The sequence below is a fragment of the Nomascus leucogenys genome, chromosome 23 (genome assembly GCF_006542625.1).
Source record: "Nomascus leucogenys isolate Asia chromosome 23, Asia_NLE_v1, whole genome shotgun sequence".
In the NCBI taxonomy this organism is placed as follows: domain Eukaryota; kingdom Metazoa; phylum Chordata; class Mammalia; order Primates; family Hylobatidae; genus Nomascus; species Nomascus leucogenys.
Window position 1 is genome coordinate 4,739,053 of NC_044403.1, and position 22,153 is coordinate 4,761,205.

Sequence of the window (22,153 nt, forward strand, 5' to 3'; positions counted from 1 at the left end):
CCAGGAAGTTGAGGTTGTTGTGAGCTATGATCGTACCACTGCACTCCAGCCTGGGTGACAGAGCAGACCCTGCCTCAAAAAAGATAGAGATAGAGAGATAGAGAGATAGAGAGATAGAGAGAGAGAGAGAGAGAGAGAAATAGTAGCTTTTGGTTACTAGAAAGGATTGCCCAAAATAAAACCTTGTGTTTAGAGGAAAGAGTATAAGGAATAAAACTAATTCTTTGGTCTTTTTTTTCCCCTCCTTTTCTCCTTAGGTTCCTTTTGAGGATGGCCACACAGACAACCATTTACCTCTTTTAGAAAATAATACACATTAACACCTCCCGAGTGAAGGAGAAAAACTTTTTGCCTGAGACATAAAACCTTTTTTTAATAATAAAATATTGTGCAATATATTCAAAGAAAACACAAATAAGCAGAAAACATACTTATTTTAAGAAAGAAAAAAAGGATAAAAAAACCCAAACTGAAATTCTATGTACGTTGTGTCTGTTACAAATGTCCTAGAAGAAATTATGCAGCTAAACAGTGAAGAAGCCCAACTGGAGTGTTGCTTTGAAGATGATGCCTTCTTATATTTTCACAGCAAATAGGTGGTATCAAAATCAGACATTGCTTCTTGCTGATAAAAAGCCTGAAGGAAATAAGTGAAACTACATCTATGGGAAAAAAAAAAAAAACATTGAGAAGTGCAAATGTTCGCATCCTTTTGTTTTTAAAAGATATGATGTCAGAATAAAATGTGGAAAACATACGGAAAACTAGTCTAGACTTTAAAGAATTGTGATCAGGTCACATTGTTAATAAAAAAAAAAAAACAGGGACTAGTCCCTATGTTATAGCCATATTAATGTTAAGCCATATTGACAAGACCAGTTATCCAATAATTTGGTCTTAAAAAGTAACTACTTTGAACTCTGGTTATTGACTTATCTAACTGCTGAAGACAGAGTCTTAGAAGACTAAGGTAAATTCTCACAGGGGCAAGTATGTAGGTGTTACGTAACTAAGGTGTCATTCACAAATGGTGTAGTAGAATCTTATACACGGAAAAGAAAGCACATTTTTTTTAAAAAGATGCCAAGTTTTTTAATCTAATCATTATATTATTGGTATATTTTGGGGAACATAGGGTGTGTTATAAAAAGATCCGCTACTGATAGTGAAAATTACCGGTTTGTAAAACATTAAGAGAAAAATAGGATATTTTATACATGCGGTGAGTGGAGAACAGGGTAACTTTAAATGAAAGTGTAAGGCAAATTGTAAGCACCACAAGATATATCAGATTTGAGAGGTGCCATGTTAAACATTGTCCATTAAACTGTAAAACTGTATTATGAAGTATTTGCATTCAGGGTGTCCTGAATATGATTGATTCTGTATTAGATTGTGTTCTAACTTTCTTACTATTTAAGGATTGGTTCTAAATCTTCAGATTTTAAAAGATTAAAAATAGTGAGAGGGAGCTATCACACAGGTACTGTTAAACGCTGTATTTGGAATATGTGTACCAATATCAGTTTTCCTTTTGTAGTATTGAATGACAGTAGAAGAATCATCAGCCAGTCCCCAAAGTTTAAATCATTTAAGGAAATGGGGAAACAGAATTCCAGGTAAATAACAAGACTGAAAAACTAGATTTAAAATAGTGCTTTTAGAAAATAGGATATCACAGGTAACAGTTTTTCAAATGGATTTTTTTAAAGATAAATTTATGAAAACAGGATAAACAATATAATGGAGAGAAGGAGAAATAGTGATGGGTCTATTTTGCACTGAAGTTTATGCAGAATGGCGTTTTGCAGAAAATAACAGAAGCATCACTTTAAAAAATATATCATTAAGAGCCATGAAGTTAACTGATGAAAATAAGTGATATAACATACTATGAAAGATTTTTAAATCCAGAAAATTCTGAATAGTGAATGAGCCTTCTCTAGGTTTTGATTTTTTTTTCTTCAGATTATTTCCAACAAAGTTTGGCTATAAACTAACAGAACATCTATCAACAGGAATTTTAATAGGAAAGAATTAGAATCGTAGACTGATTGTTGGTCCTTTAAGTATGCTTGTAAGAAAATTCAATCGAGTTTCAAGGCTTTTTCTAAATGGGAGGGAAAACAATATTGATTTAGGATTATTTTCTTTCATTTAGGATTAGAACAGTTTAGTACCTTTAAAAAGGATTTTAAAAATTATTTTGATACTTATATATGATTTTTAATTGTTTTCATATTTTCCAAATACCATATTAAAATTTTAATGAAATTTATCTCCTATGAAAAGAATTTCTTTAAAGCAAAATTCTGCTTTGCCTTTGATTTCCATTTTAAAGGTTAAAGGCTTCCATCTGAAACTCCTCAAATGGAGTCAGATTTTTGGCAGTGGAACTATTAAAATTCCGATCAGCCCTTTGGATGATGAAGTTTACCTGCATTTTAGGATTTGTTAGGAGTTTTGGCCTCACCAAGTGATTCTTTTCTATTGCAGAGAGCACTTTACTCACCTACCTGTTATGCAACTTTCCCTATGCCTGGAGGTGCTTCCAGCCAGGATACTCTACTTTGTTACCCAATTCTCCTTTTTGTTTTACAAGAATATTCATAATATCTATATATTTATATTCCAGACTACATATTTAAAAGTCTGAGATCTCAAATTATATGAAATGGATTTTTAAATACTGTGTTTGCATACATTGACCTATAAAGAAGATTGAATTGGTGAATAATTCCCTACTGCAGTATTTGTACACTTCAGACTACCTCTTAGGAAAAGCTTAACTTAGTATTGCAAAATTCCCTTTCTCTCTTTTTTTTTCTAAGAGATGGGGTCTCGCACTGTTGCCCAGGCTGAAGTGCAGTGGCACGATCATAACTCACTGCATCCTCGAACTCCTGGGTTCAAGCAATCCTCCTGCTTCAATCTGCTGAATAGGTAGGACTACAGCCATGCAACAACAAACCTGGCTAATTCTTTTTCATTTATATAGATAGTGTCTTGCTGTGTTTCTCAAGCTGGACTCCAACTCCCAGACTCAAGTAATCCTCCCACCTTAGTCTCCTGCATTGCTGGAATTATAGGCACGAGCCTCTGCACCTGGCACCCAAATTACTTCTAGTTCTCAAGTTAGATGATTAATATCACACTTTTCTCATATATATTTATGATAGCATTGAACTTTTACAATTAAAAATTTACTAATGCAAACAAGATTTACAGTGTTTAATACAATCTTAATTTTGGAATTCATGAAGGAATGACTAAGATCTAATTTTTTTTTTTTTGAAACTGAGTCTCGCTCTGTCACCTAGGCTGGAGTGCAGTGGTGCAATCTCAGCTCACTGCAACCTCCACCTCCCAGGTTCAAGTGATTCTCCTGCCTCAGCCTCTCGAGTAGCTGGGACTACAGGTGCGTACCACCAAGCCCAGCTAACTTTTTTGTATTTTTAGTAGAGACAGGGTTTCACTGTGTTAGCCAGGATGGTCTCAATCTCCCGACCTCATGAGCTGCCCACCTTGGCCTCCCAAAGTGCTGGGATTACAGGCATGAGCCACTGCACTCGGACAGATCTAATTTTTTAATAGTGTAAGAGAGATACACTGTGCATTCCATCTATGTCCTGAGTAATTCAAGTACCAAAAAGTAATTTAATATGAAACTCCTTGAAAATTCAGAGCTTGCACTTGAATTCAAGATGCCTATTTTTGATTGTTCAAAAGTTACTTAAACCTGAGCCTTAGGACCTTTAAAATCTCAGCATGCCTTTTAAGCTAGTACTTTTCCTGTTGTGAGCTCTAGCAAACCTTCAGCAAGCCAAGGTGGTAGCTCTTTTTCAACACTATCAAAATAGAGAGGTCACCAGTTGTTTACTGCCTTATGGTAAAATGCCTGGATCAAGATCCATGTATCCCCCTATATTGTGATGATGCAATCAAAGCATAGTTTTTTTCTACTTTCTGAAATTACTGATGAAATCACTTTACATTTAAGAGGAGAAAACAGACTGCCTTGGATTTTTTTTGTCTTGAAAGAAAAGAGAACATAAAATATTTAGTGTTGCAGGCATAAACATTAAGACTCAATAAATGACAAATTATGAAGCATTTTTTTGTCTTTTTAATACTAGGAGAAAATTAAAATCATGTACCCCCAAATAAGCCTCAGTTCCCATATTTAAACTTTTTTCTCATAGGAAAGCTACAGGACTTTTAAAATATCACATGGTTACATTTGCTTTTCTTCCAGATGGAGCTAAATTGCTATATGATACAGGGTTTATTTTATATTTCTCATATTAAAGATGAAAAAGTGAAAATTGAGTAGTTGACTCAAAATTATGTGTATAAATATGTGAACAGTTGACTACAAACAAGATTACAAGCAGTGAAACATTTAAATAGTTTTGGCAACTCCAAATATTTTGTGTTTCACAAAAGGAGTTAGGTTAACTTTTCCAAATATAACTCGTTTTATACTATTTTAATAAGGAAAAACTTAAGGATGAGAAAGCATGAGGAAAAGTATACATTAGTGAAAGCTATATACTAAAGCAGACCAACAACAGCTTATAACTAATAAATGCTTTGTATTTTGTTTTCAAGCAGTTATGTAAATCAATTTGGTGATTTCTTATACTGTACCTACATTTACTTTCTTTAAGGTATTTTTCTGGAATTGACCCAAATTGCCGTATCACATCTCCTATCCCTTTTGCAGTTCCCGGTTGGAATCAGTATTTCAAATAAAGTAGGGACACATCTAAAATATGTGTGTATCGGAAAAGGTGTTTCTGGCTATTTAAACTCAAGCATCCTATGCCACAGTAGTATCTCCATTTTGCGGGGCACTACTGTCTCTCAAACCAGTTACATCTGAAAACCAGCAATTACTAGTCTTAGTTAATTACAAAAAAAAAAAAAAGATTTTTTTTAAGTGATCTAGGCAGTGAGCATTTTTCCACACCTTTATGTGGGCATATGAGAATTCGTTACTTCTTACTATAAGTAATGATTATGATCCCAGACATTATTAGAATAGCAGTTCTAGAAAAGTAGCCATGTGGAAATTTACAAGTGATTCTTGTAAACTTTGAAAATTATTGATGTTTTTGGAAACTAGGCTGATCTACTTTAATTGTTTGTTTATTGTAAGTTAACATGCTATTTGGGCATTATTAGACCAGTCTCTTTACCCTGAGATACTAAGTTAATTACATGAGGTGTTAAATGGAAGTAATGATGTTAGTTAGTTGAAAATCGCAAGAAGTGTTTTTCTGAATTGTGTGCCCATTTGCCTTAACTTTTTCTAGTATTAGTTGCCTCAGGCAGTGACTCTTCAACTCTGTAATACTTGATACTGTATCAGGTATCTTGTGGGTAGAGAATATAGGGATTGCCAAAACTTTTGAAACATAGGTACCTTTTCTTTGTACTTTCCATCCTCTTTTCCCCTAAGTAGAAGGTTCTTTCCCATTGCTTTGTTTATATTAGGCATTCAAGTAATTGCTAATTGGTCTTGATGTGAAATAGTTATATGCTAGAGATTTCCCTTCATACAGATACCTGCTTTTACTGCCTAATCATCACAAGAGAACTTTGTGTCATTTATCTGATGCCACAAATAGAAGAATACTCATGTCAAAATAGCCCTATTATTAATGGTGTTAGAAAAAGTGAAGCATTATGTACCTAAAGGTTAATTTATATTCATCTGATAGTTAGTTATTCCTGTGATGTGATTTGGTGGAAAGAGTTCTTTGGAAGTTATTTCCTTTTTCTGGGGGTTGGGGGGTGGGGTGCAGGGAGTGTAAAGGAGGGAGAAGTGCTGCGGTAGTCAGCAGTTAAAGACAACACTAGAAGAGGGGAAGAATTTTAATTCAAATTTTTATTTAATCGAAAGTCAAAATGTGAATACTTGATTAGTGGAGTTACTGAATTGGTAAAACATACAATCAAAAGTGAATTCTTAGAATTATTATTATGTCTTAATCCAATCCCACTGAGCTATATCTTGATTTCATATTTTCATCATGTCTATAGCTTGTATCTTAATTGATACAACTCAAAAGTACCATATAGACATCTCAAACTAAAGATCACCAGGTGCTTAGTTTCAGAGCTGGGTTGTCTGCTATGGAAAGTATTTCCCAGAATTTAGATGAGATTGGGAAAGATATGGCCCAGAAGAGTTCCTCCAAAATGCCCTTTATATAGAGCTCAGGAGAATCTGGAATAATACTGGGCTAGATACTGCCCTAAGGCCTTGTACACTTAAACTACCACGATGTGCCTTTCTGAATATTACCCAGTTATTCCAGGAAGTGAGCATAAATATAACTGCCATTTTTTGTTAACATTTTATGCCTATGCCGTTTTCAGCTAGTTACGTGGTGACTAATTTTAGTTGTTTAGGCCCCAAATACTATATTCGGATAATATTCCATGTTTTTAACATGAAGAAATGCTGCAATCCAACATGTACTCATCTCTCAAATATGAGGAAAGTTGGCCTAACAGTTACATTATTATTACTATAGGAATTGGAGAATATATATAGTTTTCACTAGTTTGCATTATACACAAAATATTTTTAAGAAAACAAAACCTATTTTCTAAACTTAGAATCCCTTAGTGAAGTCTATTCACTTTTCTGCTGTATGTTGTACAGTTAACATTGTGCAATTGGAATGATCAAGATACTAGTAAATCCTTTGGTGATCACATAGGTGTAATCTTCCCCACTTTATACCAGAAGACTAAAGCTACAGTTTAAAAATTCATTTGAAGTTTTGTTTTGCTCAGTGGCAGAGATCAAATGGGACCATCCCTCTCCCTGTTAACCACTCTAATTGAGTCCTGAGTGGAAAAAGCTTAAATATAAAGGGTTTGGCAACATTTAGAAGAAGGAGACTCTTGAAAGAAGGTTACCAGGAAAATTGAGGATTAAAAAGATTTAGAAATAATAGCTACCAAATTCAAATTTGAGAAAATTAATGTTGACTTAAAGCATAATACACGAGTCCCCAATGCAAATATGCCTAATCCCTCACTCTATACATACTTATTTACACTTCTTGTTCCTTCTTAAGAAGTGAATATAGTTAAGAAAAATGTTGAATGTAAATCTACTTTTCAAGAAGATTCCGCAACCCCTCAACCAGGACTCCAAGGTATAACATGGAAAGAAAGAGAGACGTTTTCAGTGGGGTATTACTTCTCTTACTGCATTTTTGAGGATATTGAGACCATTCTCCTTTTACTCATCTTGATTTTTAATTTTTCTTTTGGGTACCCAGAATGGTTCCAAGGTTAGTACTGCTTGAGCTCATTTCAGCTTCTGCCATGCATCTTTCCGTATTTACTGAGTTTAAATGAATCCTCTCAGGGAGAGAAGAAAAGCTAAATATAGAAAAGTGGGAGTACTTTCACGTTTAATATGCAAGGGCATAAAATAGAATGTTAGGAAACAATTTGGATTTTTTTCCCTAAAATATAGGTGACTATGGGCTAGTTTACAACTTTCCTTCTCTCACTGAAATAAAAATATATAGTTAAGGAATAGGGACGAATACATAACAGGTGACATTTGACAGTTTGGGCATATTCGTTGTTACTTTCTAATCTTGAGAATCACAGTTTGCTGTTTTAGAGGTATCTGAGAGGTTCCAGATAAAAAGCGATGACGAAATGCTCTTAAACTTTGAGTGTGCTGGATGCTCTAAAGTAGGAGAGGAATTTATAACAGAAGCTTATGATGAAGAACCAGACATTCCGAGCCATCTGAGATCTTGCAATGAGAAGGCGCCAGGCGATAAGGAAGAGGGCAGTATTAAAGAGGTAGTGAATATTTCGGAGCCTAGGGAACAGACAGACATAACCAAAGTTAAAACTACCAGATACCCAACCACATTATCTGAAGATAAGTATGTGTTTTCCTGGATATGACTGGCAAGTATTTATGAAGTGCTCACAGAGTATTTGGTATAACTTGGCCAATTGTTTTCTGCATCTTTCATTTCCACAGCATTCTTGCTGAATAGTCAGATTCGTACCATATTTCCCTAACTAATTTCTCTTATACCTCTCTCCACTTGAAACTATTTACAAGCATGACTAGCATAATCTTGTAAATATACTTTGATCATGTTACCACATCATAAATCTTCACTGGTTCTTGTCCATTAGAAGGTAAATTCTAAAGTTCTTGGCTTGCTATTCAAGGTTCCTCCTTCCTGTTTTGCAAGCTACTTTTCTATCCTTATCATCTCTGCACTACAGATCCTCTGCTTCTACCAGGATTATACCAGAGTGCTAGAATTTTTTGTCCCTCAGGGATTATGGCTGAAAGAAATTTAAGGAAGTTGAAAAAATTGAGGAGTGACTTTTTTCTAGGTTAAATAGCATAATCAGGTCTCCTGCCTGTTGGGTATTTATATCCCATTATGACAGAGTGTGGTAGAAGAAACAAATTTGGGTTCAAATCTGGCTGTTAGACTTACTGTGCAATTACCATGGGCAAGTTATTTGCTGTGTTTAAATCTAGATATCTGTTTCATAAAAATGGGATAACAAAAGTAATATTTGCCTCATAGAGGTGGGGTGAAGTCTAAATGAAACTGTTTTACAGGGTAGAATAGAGTGCAGGACCTGTAATGTAGTAAATGCTCAAGAAATGTTCATTCTCTGCACAAATGTTGTGTCTGGTATAAAATCGATGCACAGTAGGTGCTCAATAAATACTAACTGACTGATTATACTTACCTTTTTAAGTGTTGCTTTGCTTCTGGGATCCCAGCCATATCCTCTTTCAATAAGTATTTTTTAACTCCCAAAACATAATTTTCAATGTATTCCAACCAGTTCAACTGGCGCACGTCAAAGTTGAATACCTGAGAGGCAAGAGAGATTATAGATTGCCAGAATTGCAGTGCTGGACAGTCACTTTGTCCACTTGAGGTTTCTTCTACATAGATGAGTGACCTTCAATTTGGGAGACATAGGTTGAACTTCTCCAAAGGAGAGATTGAGTCATTATTTCAAAGGTACTGATAATATGGATAACTATTTACATAGGAATATTTAAACATGGATCAAACACAAACACTTCACATTTCTTGTGAGGGAGATTTAAAGGAAATAGTATTACATAGACTGGTGAAAACTTACGGTTGGCTTAGTATATATTTCAGCTAACCGAGGAGTAATTATTTTTAAAAGTGATGGAATAATATGTTAGTGACCAAAACATAAATGATGCAACCTTCCTCTTAAATTTTGGTGTTATCCCATTGTCCTACCATCCTTTCCTACAGCATTATCACTTCATTATGCAGATTAAACTTTGGGAAGCAAAGCCTTAAGGAATAAGTTACCAGAATTTATATTTAAGAAGAGAGTGACTGGTAGTGAAAGAAAAAAAGAGTGATCACAACATGGGGGAGGAGTAGGGAAGAAGGAGAAGGAAGAGATTGATCTGTTTAGGGAGAGAAATTTTGCCACTTAGAAGACATACAGAGAGTGACAATAAAGAAAAAGGATTTAAAAAATTTTAAGGTATCTTTGAGGAAGAGAAAAGAAAAACACTTGCATAACCAAAAATCTATTTTTTTTGGTTTGTTATGGAAAAGCTGGAGTAAAGATTTGAACTGCATTCCATAGATTTTATTTTTTGTGTACTTTCTTTGAAAATGATGCTGAGCTGACACAGGATCATGAGGTGGCCCAGATTTATATGGATTACAAATGGAGATAGGATGAGTTAGGAAGAGAAACCTGATAGGTCATTCTTGAGCCATCCAGGGATCTTTTCAAAATCTCCATATAAAAGGCTTAATTGGAGAAAGAAAGGGAGGGAAATGATCTTCAAATATATTAGAAAAAATAGTTTTGATTGAATATAAAGAACTTAGGGCACTCAAACTTGTTAGTAGAAAGAGTGTCAAGAAGATTCTGGTATCATCTCTGGAAATATTTCAAGTATTAGGTATCCTTGGAGAGTTTGGTATGACCCTGTTATCAAATAAAAGATTGCATCAGTGAGTGGATTTGGTTCAATAGAGTTTTATTTCATGTATTTGGAGAGAATGGCCTGGAAAATGGACTTGTGCTAGCATTTAAAAAGTCTAATATTTATAAATCTTAGCAAGTGGAGGGTTTGTTTAAGGTGCTTTTGTCCTTCCAGTTGGGCACTCTTCTCTCTCCTTGGACATACAGCACTCTCAGATCACTTTTTGTCTTAATCCCTTGACATTAAAAAAAAAAAAAGAGCCTATCTTTAGTGGAGAGTTTCTCTCACTTACAGTGAAGGAGAGTTGCTCGTTACTCTTAACTTACTGAACTGCTGGTGAGGCCTCACTAGGAAGGATTTTAATAGCTAAAAAGGCTTAATTCAAATAAATGATATTCCTAGAACAATAACAATGATGTTCCTCTGAATGGCACAAAGTAGACATTCAGTAAATACTTGCTGAATACATTAATGAATTATACAATTTTGATCAAATTAATTTAAATATTTTGAAAACCAAAAGTGTTTCTTTTTTGTTATACAACAATTTATTCTATTTAGTCTGTATATAAGGTCTACATGAATATGACCAAAGTAAACTCTTAGTTTCCTTTTTTCAGACAGCTAGTCTTTGATCGAGGCTTAGATGGTACCAAATAAAAGGCATACATTATCAAAACCAAAAAGCCAATCACCACTAAAGGTCAAGTTTGTTAACTTTAAAACGGCTACACCATTTTCTGAGAATCTCTTGGGTTTAATTCATAAATTGCATCTTTCCTCCATAGTCTATATTTAGCTCTGTTTCTCTTTAGGAAATATTACACTTCTAAAGAATGTAATTGAATTTGACATCTTAAAGATTTAGTAGTTCTCTAGGGCTACTCAATTCTTTCTCCTTTATATGCAAATTAAATGTTATATTTTAATCACAGAAAACCATCTTAGAACTTGGAGGAAAGTAACTAAATATTATTATCCCTATTTAACATTCTGGGCATTCAGTAAACATTTAATAATGAGCCCTTTGCTGATTCATTGTGCATATTGCTTTTGGTTTATCCTCTCAACTTGCATGGAGAAACATGACAAGAAATAACTTTTTAAACATCATAAATGGGCCGGGCGTGGTGGCCCATGCCTGTAATCCCAACACTTTCGGAGGTCGAGGAGGGCAGATCACCTGAGGTCAGGAGTTCAAGACCGGCCTGACCAATATTGTGATACCCAGTCTGTACTAAAAATACAAAAATTAGCTGAGCGTGGTGGCATGTGCCTGTAGTCCCAGCTACTCTGGAGGTTGAGACAGGAGATGCGCTTGAACCCGGGAGGCGGAGGTTGCAGTGAGCCGAGATCTCGCCACTGCACTCCAGCCTGGGCAACAGAACAAGACATGGTCTCGAAAAAAAATAAATAAAGCATAAATGTATTTGCTTTAGATAACTTGTTCTAATTCATTCTTCCTTTTGAACCGAGTCCTATGGAACTATATTTTCCTTTTCACTTTGCTACCAGAAAGCTCAAGAACAAATTCACTGCTTAAATTAACTACAGCAACTTAGTAGGATCTTGTAGATTATGTATTGGCATTCTCTTTTTAAATTTTTAGCTGTGACTTCATATTCTGATTCATATTTTCCTTGGTTTTGCATTTTATTTTATTTCTATTTTGTTCTTTCATTATATGTATTTTTTGCAAGATACCTCAAACCTCTGTGAGATTTGGAGTATTAACAAAGAGAGCCAATGCGATTAGTGAGTTCCAGAGAGCTTCATAGACTTGTCCAAAAGCTGAATTGCTTTTTGAAAGAAATTCCATTATCACTTTGATTGGATATGGTTTTCATAGTATCATTAATATTGCGTAGTCATTCATATAAGTAGAGGCTTTTATTTTTATACCGTTTAACATTTCTAAGTTTGATTTCAAAGTGGCCCTGTTCAGAATCCTGATTCCATATGGCAATTCAAACTGAATTTTGAGCCACACCAGAATTTGGCAATTACATTTAGTACTATTACTTTTGCTAAGATATTTTTGAGAGCATATGTTAAATCCACTGAAGCTTTGATTCTTTTTCATAAAATTTTGAAAGGTTAAAATAGTAAAATGTCAGAAATGAAACTAAGCTCATTACCTTTTGAGTTATTTAGGCAGGAAAATTCCATGGAGAAAATACATAAGGATAAGCCTACATAGAGTTTAAAGCCAAATTTTAAAAGAACTTACAATAGCTTGAATTTGTTTAATTGTTTTTGATTTATAAACTGGCTTAATCATCATTCATTTCAAACACTAGTGCTAGAAGAATTTTGTCTGTATGTGATATGTAAACATTTCTGAATAACTATTTCACGTCACTTTGAGAGGTAGCAATGATTTCAGATAAAATATCCCTCTAAATCTTGCCTTTTGTGCCTAATATAATATTTATTATATTTGACATGGATAATGCTTAGGAAGTAATTCTAGGGCTTGGATTTGAATCACACTCAGTAAGTTTGATATGTAGAAGTGAAACCCTTAGCTGGCAAGCAAGGTCAGTTGGCCATCTGATATATTTTTTTTCTTTTTTTTTAATTATTATTATACTTTAAGTTTTACGATACACGTGCACAACGTGCAGGTTTGTTACATATGTATACATGTGCCATGTTGGTGTGCTGCACCCATTAACTCGTCATTTAGCATTAGGTGTATCTCCTAATGCTATGCCTCCCCCCTCCCCCACCCCACAACAGTCCCTGGTGTGTGATATTCCCCTTCCTCTGTCCATGAGTTCTCATTGTTCAATTCCCACCTATGAGTGAGAACATGTGGTGTGTGGTTTTTTGTCCTTGCAATAGTTTGCTGAGAATGATGGTTTCCAGCTTTATCCGTGTCCCTACAAACAACATGAACTCATCATTTTTATGGCTGTATAGTATTCCATGGTGTATATGTGCCACATTTTCTTAATCCAGTCTATCGTTGGACATTTGGGTTGGTTGCAAGTCTTTGCTATTGTGAATAGTGCCACAATAAACATACGTGTGCATGTGTCTTTATAGCAGCATGATTTATAGTCCTTTGGGTATATACCCAGTAATGGGATGGCTGGGTCAAATGGTATTTCTAGTTCTAGATCCCTGAGGAATCGCCACACTGACTTCCACAATGGTTGAACTAGTTTGCACTCTCACCAACAGTGTAAAAGTGTTCCTATTTCTCCACATCCTCTCCAGCACCTGTTGTTTCCTGACTTTTGAATGATGGCCATTCTAACTGGTGTGAGATGGTATCTCATTGTGGTTTTGATTTGCATTTCTCTGATGGCCAGTGATGATGAGCATTTTTTCATGTGTTTTTTTGGCTGCATAAATGTCTTCTTTTGAGAAGTGTCTGTTCATATACTTTGCCAACTTTTTGATGGGGTTGTTTTTTTCTTGTAAATTTGTTTGAGTTCATTGTAGATTCTGGATATTAGCCCTTTGTCAGATGAGTAGGTTGCAAAAATTTTCTCCCATTCTGTAGGTTGCCTGTTCACTCTGCTGGTAGTTTCTATTGCTGTGCAGAAGCTCCTTAGTTTAGTTAGATCCCATTTGTCAATTTTGGCTTTTGTTGCCATTGCTTTTGGTGTTTTAGACATGAAGTCCTTGCCCATGCCTATGTCCTGAATGGTATTGCCTAGGTTTTCTTGTAGGGTTTTTATGGTTTTAGGTCTAACACGTAAGTCTTTTTTTTTTTATTATTATTATACTTTAGGTTTTAGGGTACATGTGCACAATGTGCAGGTTTGTTACATACGTATCCATGTGCCATGTTGTTTTGCTGCACCCATTAACTCATCATTTAGCATTAGGTATATCTCCTAATGCTGTCCCTCCCCCTCCCCCCACCCCACAACAGTCCCTGGAGTGTGATGTTCCCCTTCCTGTGTCCATGAGTTCTCATTGTTCAGTTCCCACCTATGAGTGAGAACATGCGGTGTTTGGTTTTTTGTCCTTGCGATAGTTTACTAAGAATGATGTTTTCCAGTTTCATCCATGTCCCTACAAAGATATGAACTCATCATTTTTTATGGCTGCATAGTATTCCATGGTGTATATGTGCCACATTTTCTTAATCCAGTCTATCGTTGTTGGACATTTGGGTTGGTTCCAATTCTTTGCTATTGTGAATAGTGCCGCAATAAACATACGTGTGCATGTGTCTTTATAGCAGCATGATTTATAGTCCTTTGGGTATATACCCAGTAATGGGATGGCTGGGTCAAATGGTATTTCTAGTTCTAGATCCCTGAGGAATCACCACACTGACTTCCACAATGGTTGAACTAGTTTACAGTCCCACCAACAGTGTAAAAGTGTTCCTATTTCTCCACATCCTCTCCAGCACCTGTTGTTTCCTGACTTTTGAATGATGGCCATTCTAACTGGTGTGAGATGGTATCTCACTGTGGTTTTGATTTGCATTTCTCTGATGGCCAGTGATGATGAGCATTTTTTCATGTGTTTTTTTTTTGCTGCATAAATGTCTTCTTTTGAGAAGTGTCTGTTCATGTCCTTTGCCCACTTTTTGATGGGGTTGTTTTTTTCTTGTAAATTTGCGTTCATTGTAGATTCTGGATATTAGCCCTTTGTCAGATGAGTAGGTTGCAAAAATGTTCTCCCATTCTGTAGGTTGCCTGTTCACTCTGATGGTAGTTTCTTTTGCTGTGCAAACGCTCTTTAGTTTAATTAGATCCCATTTGTCAATTTTGGCTTTTGTTGCCATTGCTTTTGGTGTTTTAGACATGAAGTCCTTGCCCACACCTATGTCCTGAATGGTATTGCCTAGGTTTTCTTGTAGGATTTTAATGGTTTTAGGTCTAACATTTAAGTCTTTAATCCAACTTGAATTAATTTTTGTATAAGGTGTAAGGAAGGGATCCAGTTTTAGCTTTCTACATACGGCTAGCCAGTTTTCCCAGCACCATTTATTAAATAGGGAATCCTTTCCCCATTTCTTGTTTTTGTCAGGTTTGTCAAAGATCAGATAGTTGTAGATATGTGGCATCATGTCTGAGGACTCTGTTCTGTTCCATTGATCTATGTTTCTGTTGTGGTACCAGTACCATGCTGTTTTGGTTACTGTGGCCTTGTAGTATAGTTTGAAGTCAGGTAGCGTGATGCCTCCAGCTTTGTTCTTTTGGCTTAGGATTGACTTGGCGATGCGGGCTCTTTTTTGGTTCCATATGAACTTGAAAGTAGTTTTTTCCAATTCTGTGAAGAAAGTCATTGGTAGGTTGATGGGGATGGCATTGAATCTATAAATTACCTTGGGCAGTATGGCCATTTTCACGATATTGATTCTTCCAACCCATGAGCATGGAATGTTCTTCCATTTGTTTGTATCCTCTTTTATTTCATTGAGCAGTGGTTTGTAGTTCTCCTTGAAGAGGTCCTTCACATCCCTTGTAAGTTGGATTCCTAGGTATTTTATTCTCTTTGAAGCAATTGTGAATGGGAGTTCACTCATGATTTGGCTCTCTGTTTGTCTGTGATTGGTGTACAAGAATGCTTGTGATTTTTGTACATTGATTTTGTATCCTGAGACTTTGCTGAAGTTGCTAATCAGCTTAAGGAGATTTTGGGCTGAGACAATGGGGTTTTCTAGATATACAATCATGTCATCTGCAAACAGGGACAATTTGACTTCCTCTTTTCCTAATTGAATACCCTTTATTTCCTTCTCCTGCCTGATTGCTCTGGCCAGAACTTCCAGCACTATGTTGAATAGGAGTGGTGAGAGAGGGCATCCCTGTCTTGTGCCAGTTTTCAAAGGGAATGCTTCCAGTTTTTGCCCATTCAGTATGATATTGGCTGTGGGTTTGTCATAGATAGCTCTTATTATTTTGTCATACGTCCCATCAATACCTAATTTATTGAGAGTTTTTAGCATGAAGGGTTGTTGAATTTTGTCAAAGGCCTTTTCTGCATCTATTGAGATAACCATGTGGTTTTTGTCTTTGGTTCTGTTTATATGCTGGATTACATTTATTGATTTGCATATGTTGAACCAGCCTTGCATCCCAGGGATGAAGCCCACTTGATCATGGTGTATAAGCTTTTTGATGTGCTGCTGGATTTGGTTTGCCAGTATTTTATTGAGGATTTTTGCATCAATGTTCATCAAGGATATTGGTCTAAAATTCTCTTTTTTGGTTATGTCTCTGCCAGGCTTTGGTATCAGGACGATGGTGGCTTCATAAAATGTGTTAGGGAGGATTCCCTCTTTTTCTATCGATTGGAATAGTTTCAGAAGGAATGGTACCAGTTCCTCCTTGTACCTCTGGTAGAATTCTGCTGTGAATCCATCAGGTCCTGGACTCTTTTTGGTTGGTAAGCTATTGATTATTGCCACAATTTCAGAACCTGTTATTGGTCTATTCAGAGATTCAACTTCTTCCTGGTTTAGTCTTGGGAGGGTGTATTTGTCGAGGAATTTATCCATTTCTTCTAGATTTTCTAATTTATTTGCATAGAGGTGTTTGTAGTATTCTCTGATGGTAGATTGTATTTCTGTGGGATCGGTGGTGATATCCCCTTTTTCATTTTTTATTGCATCTATTTGATTCTTCTCTCTTTTCTTCTTTATTAGTCTTGCTAGCGGTCTATCAATTTTGTTGATCTTTTCAAAAAACCAGCTCCTGGATTCATTAATTTTTTGAAGGGTTTTTTGTGTCTCTATTTCCTTCAGTTCTGCTCTGATTTTAGTTATTTCTAGCCTTCTGCTAGCTTTTGAATGTGTTTGCTCTTGCTTTTCTAGTTCTTTTAATTGTGATGTTAGGGTGTCAATTTTGGATCTTTCCTGCTTTCTCTTGTGGGCATTTAGTGCTATAAATTTCCCTCTACACACTGCTTTGAATGTGTTCCAGAGATTCTGGTATGTTGTGTCTTTGTTCTCGTTGGTTTCAAACAACATCTTTATTTCTGCCTTCATTTCATTATGTATCCAATAGTCATTCAGGAGCAGGTTGTTCAGTTTCCATGTAGTTGAGCGGTTTTGAGTGAGTTTCTTAATCCTGAGTTCTAGTTTGATTGCACTGTGGTCTGAGAGACAGTTTGTTATAATTTCTGTTCTTTTACATTTGCTGAGGAGAGCTTTACTTCCAACTATGTGGTCAATTTTGGAATAGGTGTGGTGTGGTGCTGAAAAAAATGTATATTCTGTTGATTTGGGGTGGAGAGTTCTGTAGATGTCTATTAGGTCCGCTTGGTGCAGAGCTGAGTTGAAATCCTGGATATCCTTGTTAACTTTCTGTCTCGTTGATCTGTCTAATGTTGACAGCAGGGTGTTAAAGTCTCCCATTATTATTGTGTGGGAGTCTAAGTCTCTTTGTTGGTCACTAAGGGCTTGCTTTATGAATCTGGGTGCTCCTGTATTGGGTGCATATATATTGAGGATAGTTAGTTCTTCTTGTTGAATTGATCCCTTTACCATTATATAATGGCCTTCTTTGTCTCTTTTGATCTTTGTTGGTTATAGTCTGTTTTATCCGAGACTAGGATTGCAACCCCTGCCTTTTTTTGTTTTCCATTTGCTTGATAGATCTTCCTCCATCCCTTTATTTTGAGCCTATGTGTGTCTCTGCATGTAAGATGGGTTTCCTGAATACAGCACACTGATGGGTCTTGACTCTTTATCCAATTTGCCAGTCTGCGCCTTTTAATTGGAGCATTTAGCCCATTTACATTGAAGGTTGGTATTGTTATGTGTGAATTTGATCCTGTCCTCATGATGTTAGCTGGTTATTTTGCTCATTAGTTGATGCAGTTTCTTCCTAGCCTTGATGGTCTTTACAATTTGGCGTGTTTTTGCAGTGGCTGGTACCAGTTGTTCCTTTCCATGTTTAGTGCTTCCTTCAGGAGCTCTTTTAGGGCAGGCCTGGTGGTGACAAAATCTCTCAGCATTTGCTTGTCTGTAAAGTATTTTATTTCTCCTTCACTTATGAAGCTCAGTTTGGCTGGATAGGAAATTCTGGTTGAAAATTCTTTGCTTTAAATATGTTGAATATTGGCCCCCACTGTCTTCTGGCTTGTAGAGTTTCTGCCGAGAGATCCGCTGTTAGTCTGATGGGCTTCCCTTTGTGGGTAACCCGACCTTTCTCTCTGGCTTCCCTTAACATTTTTTCCTTCATTTCAGCTTTGGTGAATCTGACAATTATGTGTCTTGCAGTTGCTCTTCTCGAGGAGTATCTTTGTGGCATTCTCTGTATTTCCTGAATTTGAATGTTGGCCTGCCTTGCTAGATTAGGGAAGTTCTCCTGGATAATACCCTGCAGAGTGTTTTCAAACTTGGTTCCATTCTCCCTGTCACTTTTAGGTACACCAGTTAAACGTAGATTTGGTCTTTTCACATAGTCCCATATTTCTTGGAGGCTTTGTTCATTTCTTTTTATTCTTTTTTTTCTAAACTTCTCTTCACGCTTCAGTTCATTCATTTCTTCTTCCATTGTTGATACCCTTTCTTGCAGTTGATCGCATCGGTTACTGAGGCTTGTGCATTCGTCATGTTCTCATGCCATGGTTTTCAGCTCCATCAGGTCCTTTAAGGACTTCTCTGCATTGGTTATTCTAGATATCCATTCATCTAATTTTTTTTTCAAAGTTTTTAACTTCTTTGCCATTGGTTCGAACTTCCTCCTTTAGCTTGGAGTAGTTTGATCTTCTGAAGCCTTCCTCTCTCAACTCGTCAAAGTCATTCTCCTTCCAGCTTTGTTCCGTTTCTGGTGAGGAGCTGTGTTCCTTTGGAGGAGGAGAGGCACTCTGATTTTTAGAGTTTCTGATTTTTCTGCTCTGTTTTTTCCCCATCTTTGTGGTTTTATCTACCTTTGGTCTTTGATGATGGTGACATACAGATGGGTTTTTGGTGTGGATGTCCTTTCTGTTTGTTAGTTTTCCTTCTAACAAACAGTCAGGACCCTCAGCTGCAGGTCTGTTGGAGTTTACTGGCCGTCCACTCCAGACCCTGTTTGCCTGGGTATCAGCAGTGGAGGCTGTAGAACAGCGGATATTGGTGAACTGCAATTTCTGCTGCTTGATCGTTCCTCTGGAAGTTTTGTCTCAGAGGAGTACCTGGCTGTGTGATGTGTCAGTCCGCCCCTACAGGGGGGTACCTCCCAGTTAGGCTACTCGGGGGTCAGGGACCCACTTGAGGAGGCAGTCTGCCTGTTCTCAGATCTCAAGCTGCGTGCTGGGAGAACCACTACTCTCTTCCAAGCTGTCAGACAGGGACATTTAAGACTGCAGAGGTTATTGCTGTCTTTTGTTTGTCTGTGCCCTGCCCCCAGAGGTGGAGCCTAGGGAGGCAGGCAGGCCTCCTTGAACTGTGGTGGGCCCCACCCAGTTCGAGCTTCCCAGCTGCTTTGTTTACCTACTCAGGCCTGCGCTATGGCGGGTGCCCCTCCCCCAGCCTCGCTGCTGCCTTGCAGTTTGATCTCAGACTGCTGTGCTAGCAATGGGCAAGGCTCCGTGGGCATAGGACCCTCCGAGCCAGGTACAGGATATAATCTCCTGGTGTGCCGTTTGTTAAGCCTGTTGGAAGAGTGAATAGGAACAGCTCCAGTCTACAGCTCCCAGTGTGAGTGATGCAGAAGACGGGTGATTTCTGCATTTCCAACTGAGGTACCGGGTTCATCTCACTGGGGAGTGCCGGACAGTGGGTGCAGTGCACCGTGCATGAGCCGAAGCAGGGCGAGGCATCGCCTCACCTGGGAAGCATAAGGGGTCAGGGAATTCCGTTTCCTAGTCAAAGAAAGGGGTGACAGACAGCACCTGGAAAATCGAGCCATCTGATATTTACTCCCCAGTGTGACTTGGTTTCTTCTACATGCTGTCAGGTACAAAATAAATCAAAAGATACATTTTAGAAAATTGTTTCTTAGTGGGAAATGTCAATCAATATGGAGTGAAAACCTTAAAATTTAGTTAAAAACTTTACCAGTTGCATGCTCAGGGGATACATGACTGAGAAAAAGGCTAGGAACATGTATAATGTACAAAAGAATTTCAGAATATGCAAAGATTTTAGGACTTATCTTTTGTGACTGCCAAGAAGTTAAAGAAATAAGTGGTGCTGGTGCTAAGGAATTAAACTGAAGACCTTTCTTGAGAAATAAAAGTCTGAACTGTTGTAGAGAAATCCTATAGGGAGGGAGACTGATGATGCAGCACTGATGGAGAGAGGTCTGAGGTGAGGCAGAGTGCATAGGTGTAGGGATTAGCTTTAACAAGATAAGGAAGGAACTGTAGCTGGGAGAGGCAGAACAATTTTGATTGGACAAGAATAGTGGATGATAGAGTTTATAAGCAATAAAATCATTATTTTTCATTGAAGTCATATGCTGTGGCAGATAAGGGAAGAACACAGCCAGCCAGAGGTACTGAGGGTTTGTAGAAATGATAACTATCAAGGAGTGACAAAACGATTGAAGTGCAGTAGATAAAACATGTTGGCAGATCAGCAGTTAAAGATTTAACCAAAGTCCAAGAACCTACATTTCTTACATACATTAAACTTGTTTCCTACGGTGGTGATAGCATTGACTGATTTTCTTAGAAAAACAAAGCAAAACAAAATCTGTGTCTATAACCAAACGTCTTATTCATTCATCAGCTTTCCAAGTCAAATAATTCTAAATTCCAAGTGAGTAGCATGTTCCTGTTGCTTAAGTTAGTGCTATACTTACTCTCTGGTCTTCAGGACTCAGCTCAGACATTAGCATTTCTGTATTGTATGTGCTCCATTCCCAACTCCGGTTGATGAAATACTCCAACATGGAAACAGTTCTTAAAAGCCGATTCATGAGCTTTGTCATCCTGAGATAACCATCAGATAGGAGTAAATATCAGTGTACCACTTCCCTGTCACTCTACAGGGATGTATGATAAATTATTTTTAAGAAAATAATACAAAAATTATCCCTGTCTCCCATTCCTCATTAATTCTTTTTTCTCCTTCCACATTAACTCTCTATTCATTCAACAGAAAAAGAAAAGGGCTGGATCTAAAGGAGCTTGTTCTGTTAGGCATTTAATACCACACTCCTTTTCTAACACCTATTTCTCAAGAATAGCAAACCTGTTTTAAAAGTGAGCGAGCTATTCAGCCCGAATGACATACTGTTCATTTTTTGAATTCTGATGTAGACAATTAGAAAATTTTCTCATCTTTCTTTTTGAGACAGGGTCTTACTCTGTCACCCAGGCTGGAGCGCAGTGGGGCCCAGCTAATTTTTTGTATATTTTGTAGATAGGGTTTTGCCATGTTGCCCAGGCTGGTCTTGAACTCCTGGGCTCAAGGGAGCCAGCTGCCTTGGCCTCCCAAAGTGTTGGGATTACAGGCATGAGCCACTGCACCTGGCCTTATTTCTCATTTTTATTGTACTTTCTTGTATTTTAAGAAATTGATGGGATCTGAGGTCTTAGTATATAACTTTTGGGCAGAAGTATTGACTATATTCATGTTTGGTGAATCAAAAGCAGTTGTCAATCATAGTGGAGATTTAAAAAAAAAAACTTCTTGTTGATAACCTATTCTGTGTTAGGCACAGTCCCAATACTTTTACAAAGTATTCTGTCTGCTAATTTTGATATCATCTTTCTTTGTTAGGTAAGTCTGCAGTTTTACAAATGAGTAACATGAGCTTAAGATAAAGTGTCAAAGTCAAATTCCAACCCAGTTTTAACTGACCTCAAAAAACCTGCGCTGTGTAATCTCACTACCCTGTGTCCCATTACACAAGATGAACCACGCTGTCCAATCTTGTGGTCAGGACTTACTTGGACCAGATCTTCTTTGTGCACCTCCCAACTTTATAACAATTTACAAAAAACTTTCATATACAATCTTACTTGATCCTAACAATATGGCTGTGAGATAGTCAGGATTTATATTATGTATCTCCATTTTACAGAGAGATTATGCTCAAGGTCCCATACCTAATCCCCAGCCTAGGTCTTTTAGCTACAAGTCACTTTTGGCCTGTAAAGCACTTGGTTTTTAGTTAACCCAGTCTTGGCAGTAGTGATTACTGTAGTTGGCTCAGTAATTATGACGCTATGATGGGGATTTGGTCTTACTTCTGGTCAAAGTTAATGCCCATGTACCTAATG

At 37.0% G+C, this 22,153-nt stretch overlaps 2 protein-coding genes across 2 annotated transcripts in view; one reads left to right on the plus strand and one right to left on the minus strand.

Annotated features, from left to right (window-relative positions):
* The window catches only part of ERGIC2 (ERGIC and golgi 2), a 42,737-nt gene extending 39,521 nt beyond the window's left edge, over positions 1 to 3,216 (plus strand). The window contains exon 14 of the mRNA XM_003265653.4: positions 258 to 3,216. Within this exon, the coding sequence (XP_003265701.1) occupies positions 258 to 320 (63 nt within the window). The 3' untranslated portion in view covers positions 321 to 3,216. The remainder of the gene's footprint in view (positions 1 to 257) is intronic.
* Positions 3,217 to 5,786: 2,570 nt separating this feature from the next.
* Positions 5,787 to 22,153, minus strand: part of FAR2 (fatty acyl-CoA reductase 2) — a 197,903-nt gene continuing 181,536 nt past the window's right edge. Inside the window, exons 10-12 of the mRNA XM_003265651.3 lie at positions 20,728 to 20,857; positions 8,770 to 8,897; positions 5,787 to 7,864 (exon numbers count right to left, since the gene is read on the minus strand). Of these exons, the coding sequence (XP_003265699.1) occupies positions 7,702 to 7,864; positions 8,770 to 8,897; positions 20,728 to 20,857 (421 nt within the window). The 3' untranslated portion in view covers positions 5,787 to 7,701. The remainder of the gene's footprint in view (positions 7,865 to 8,769; positions 8,898 to 20,727; positions 20,858 to 22,153) is intronic.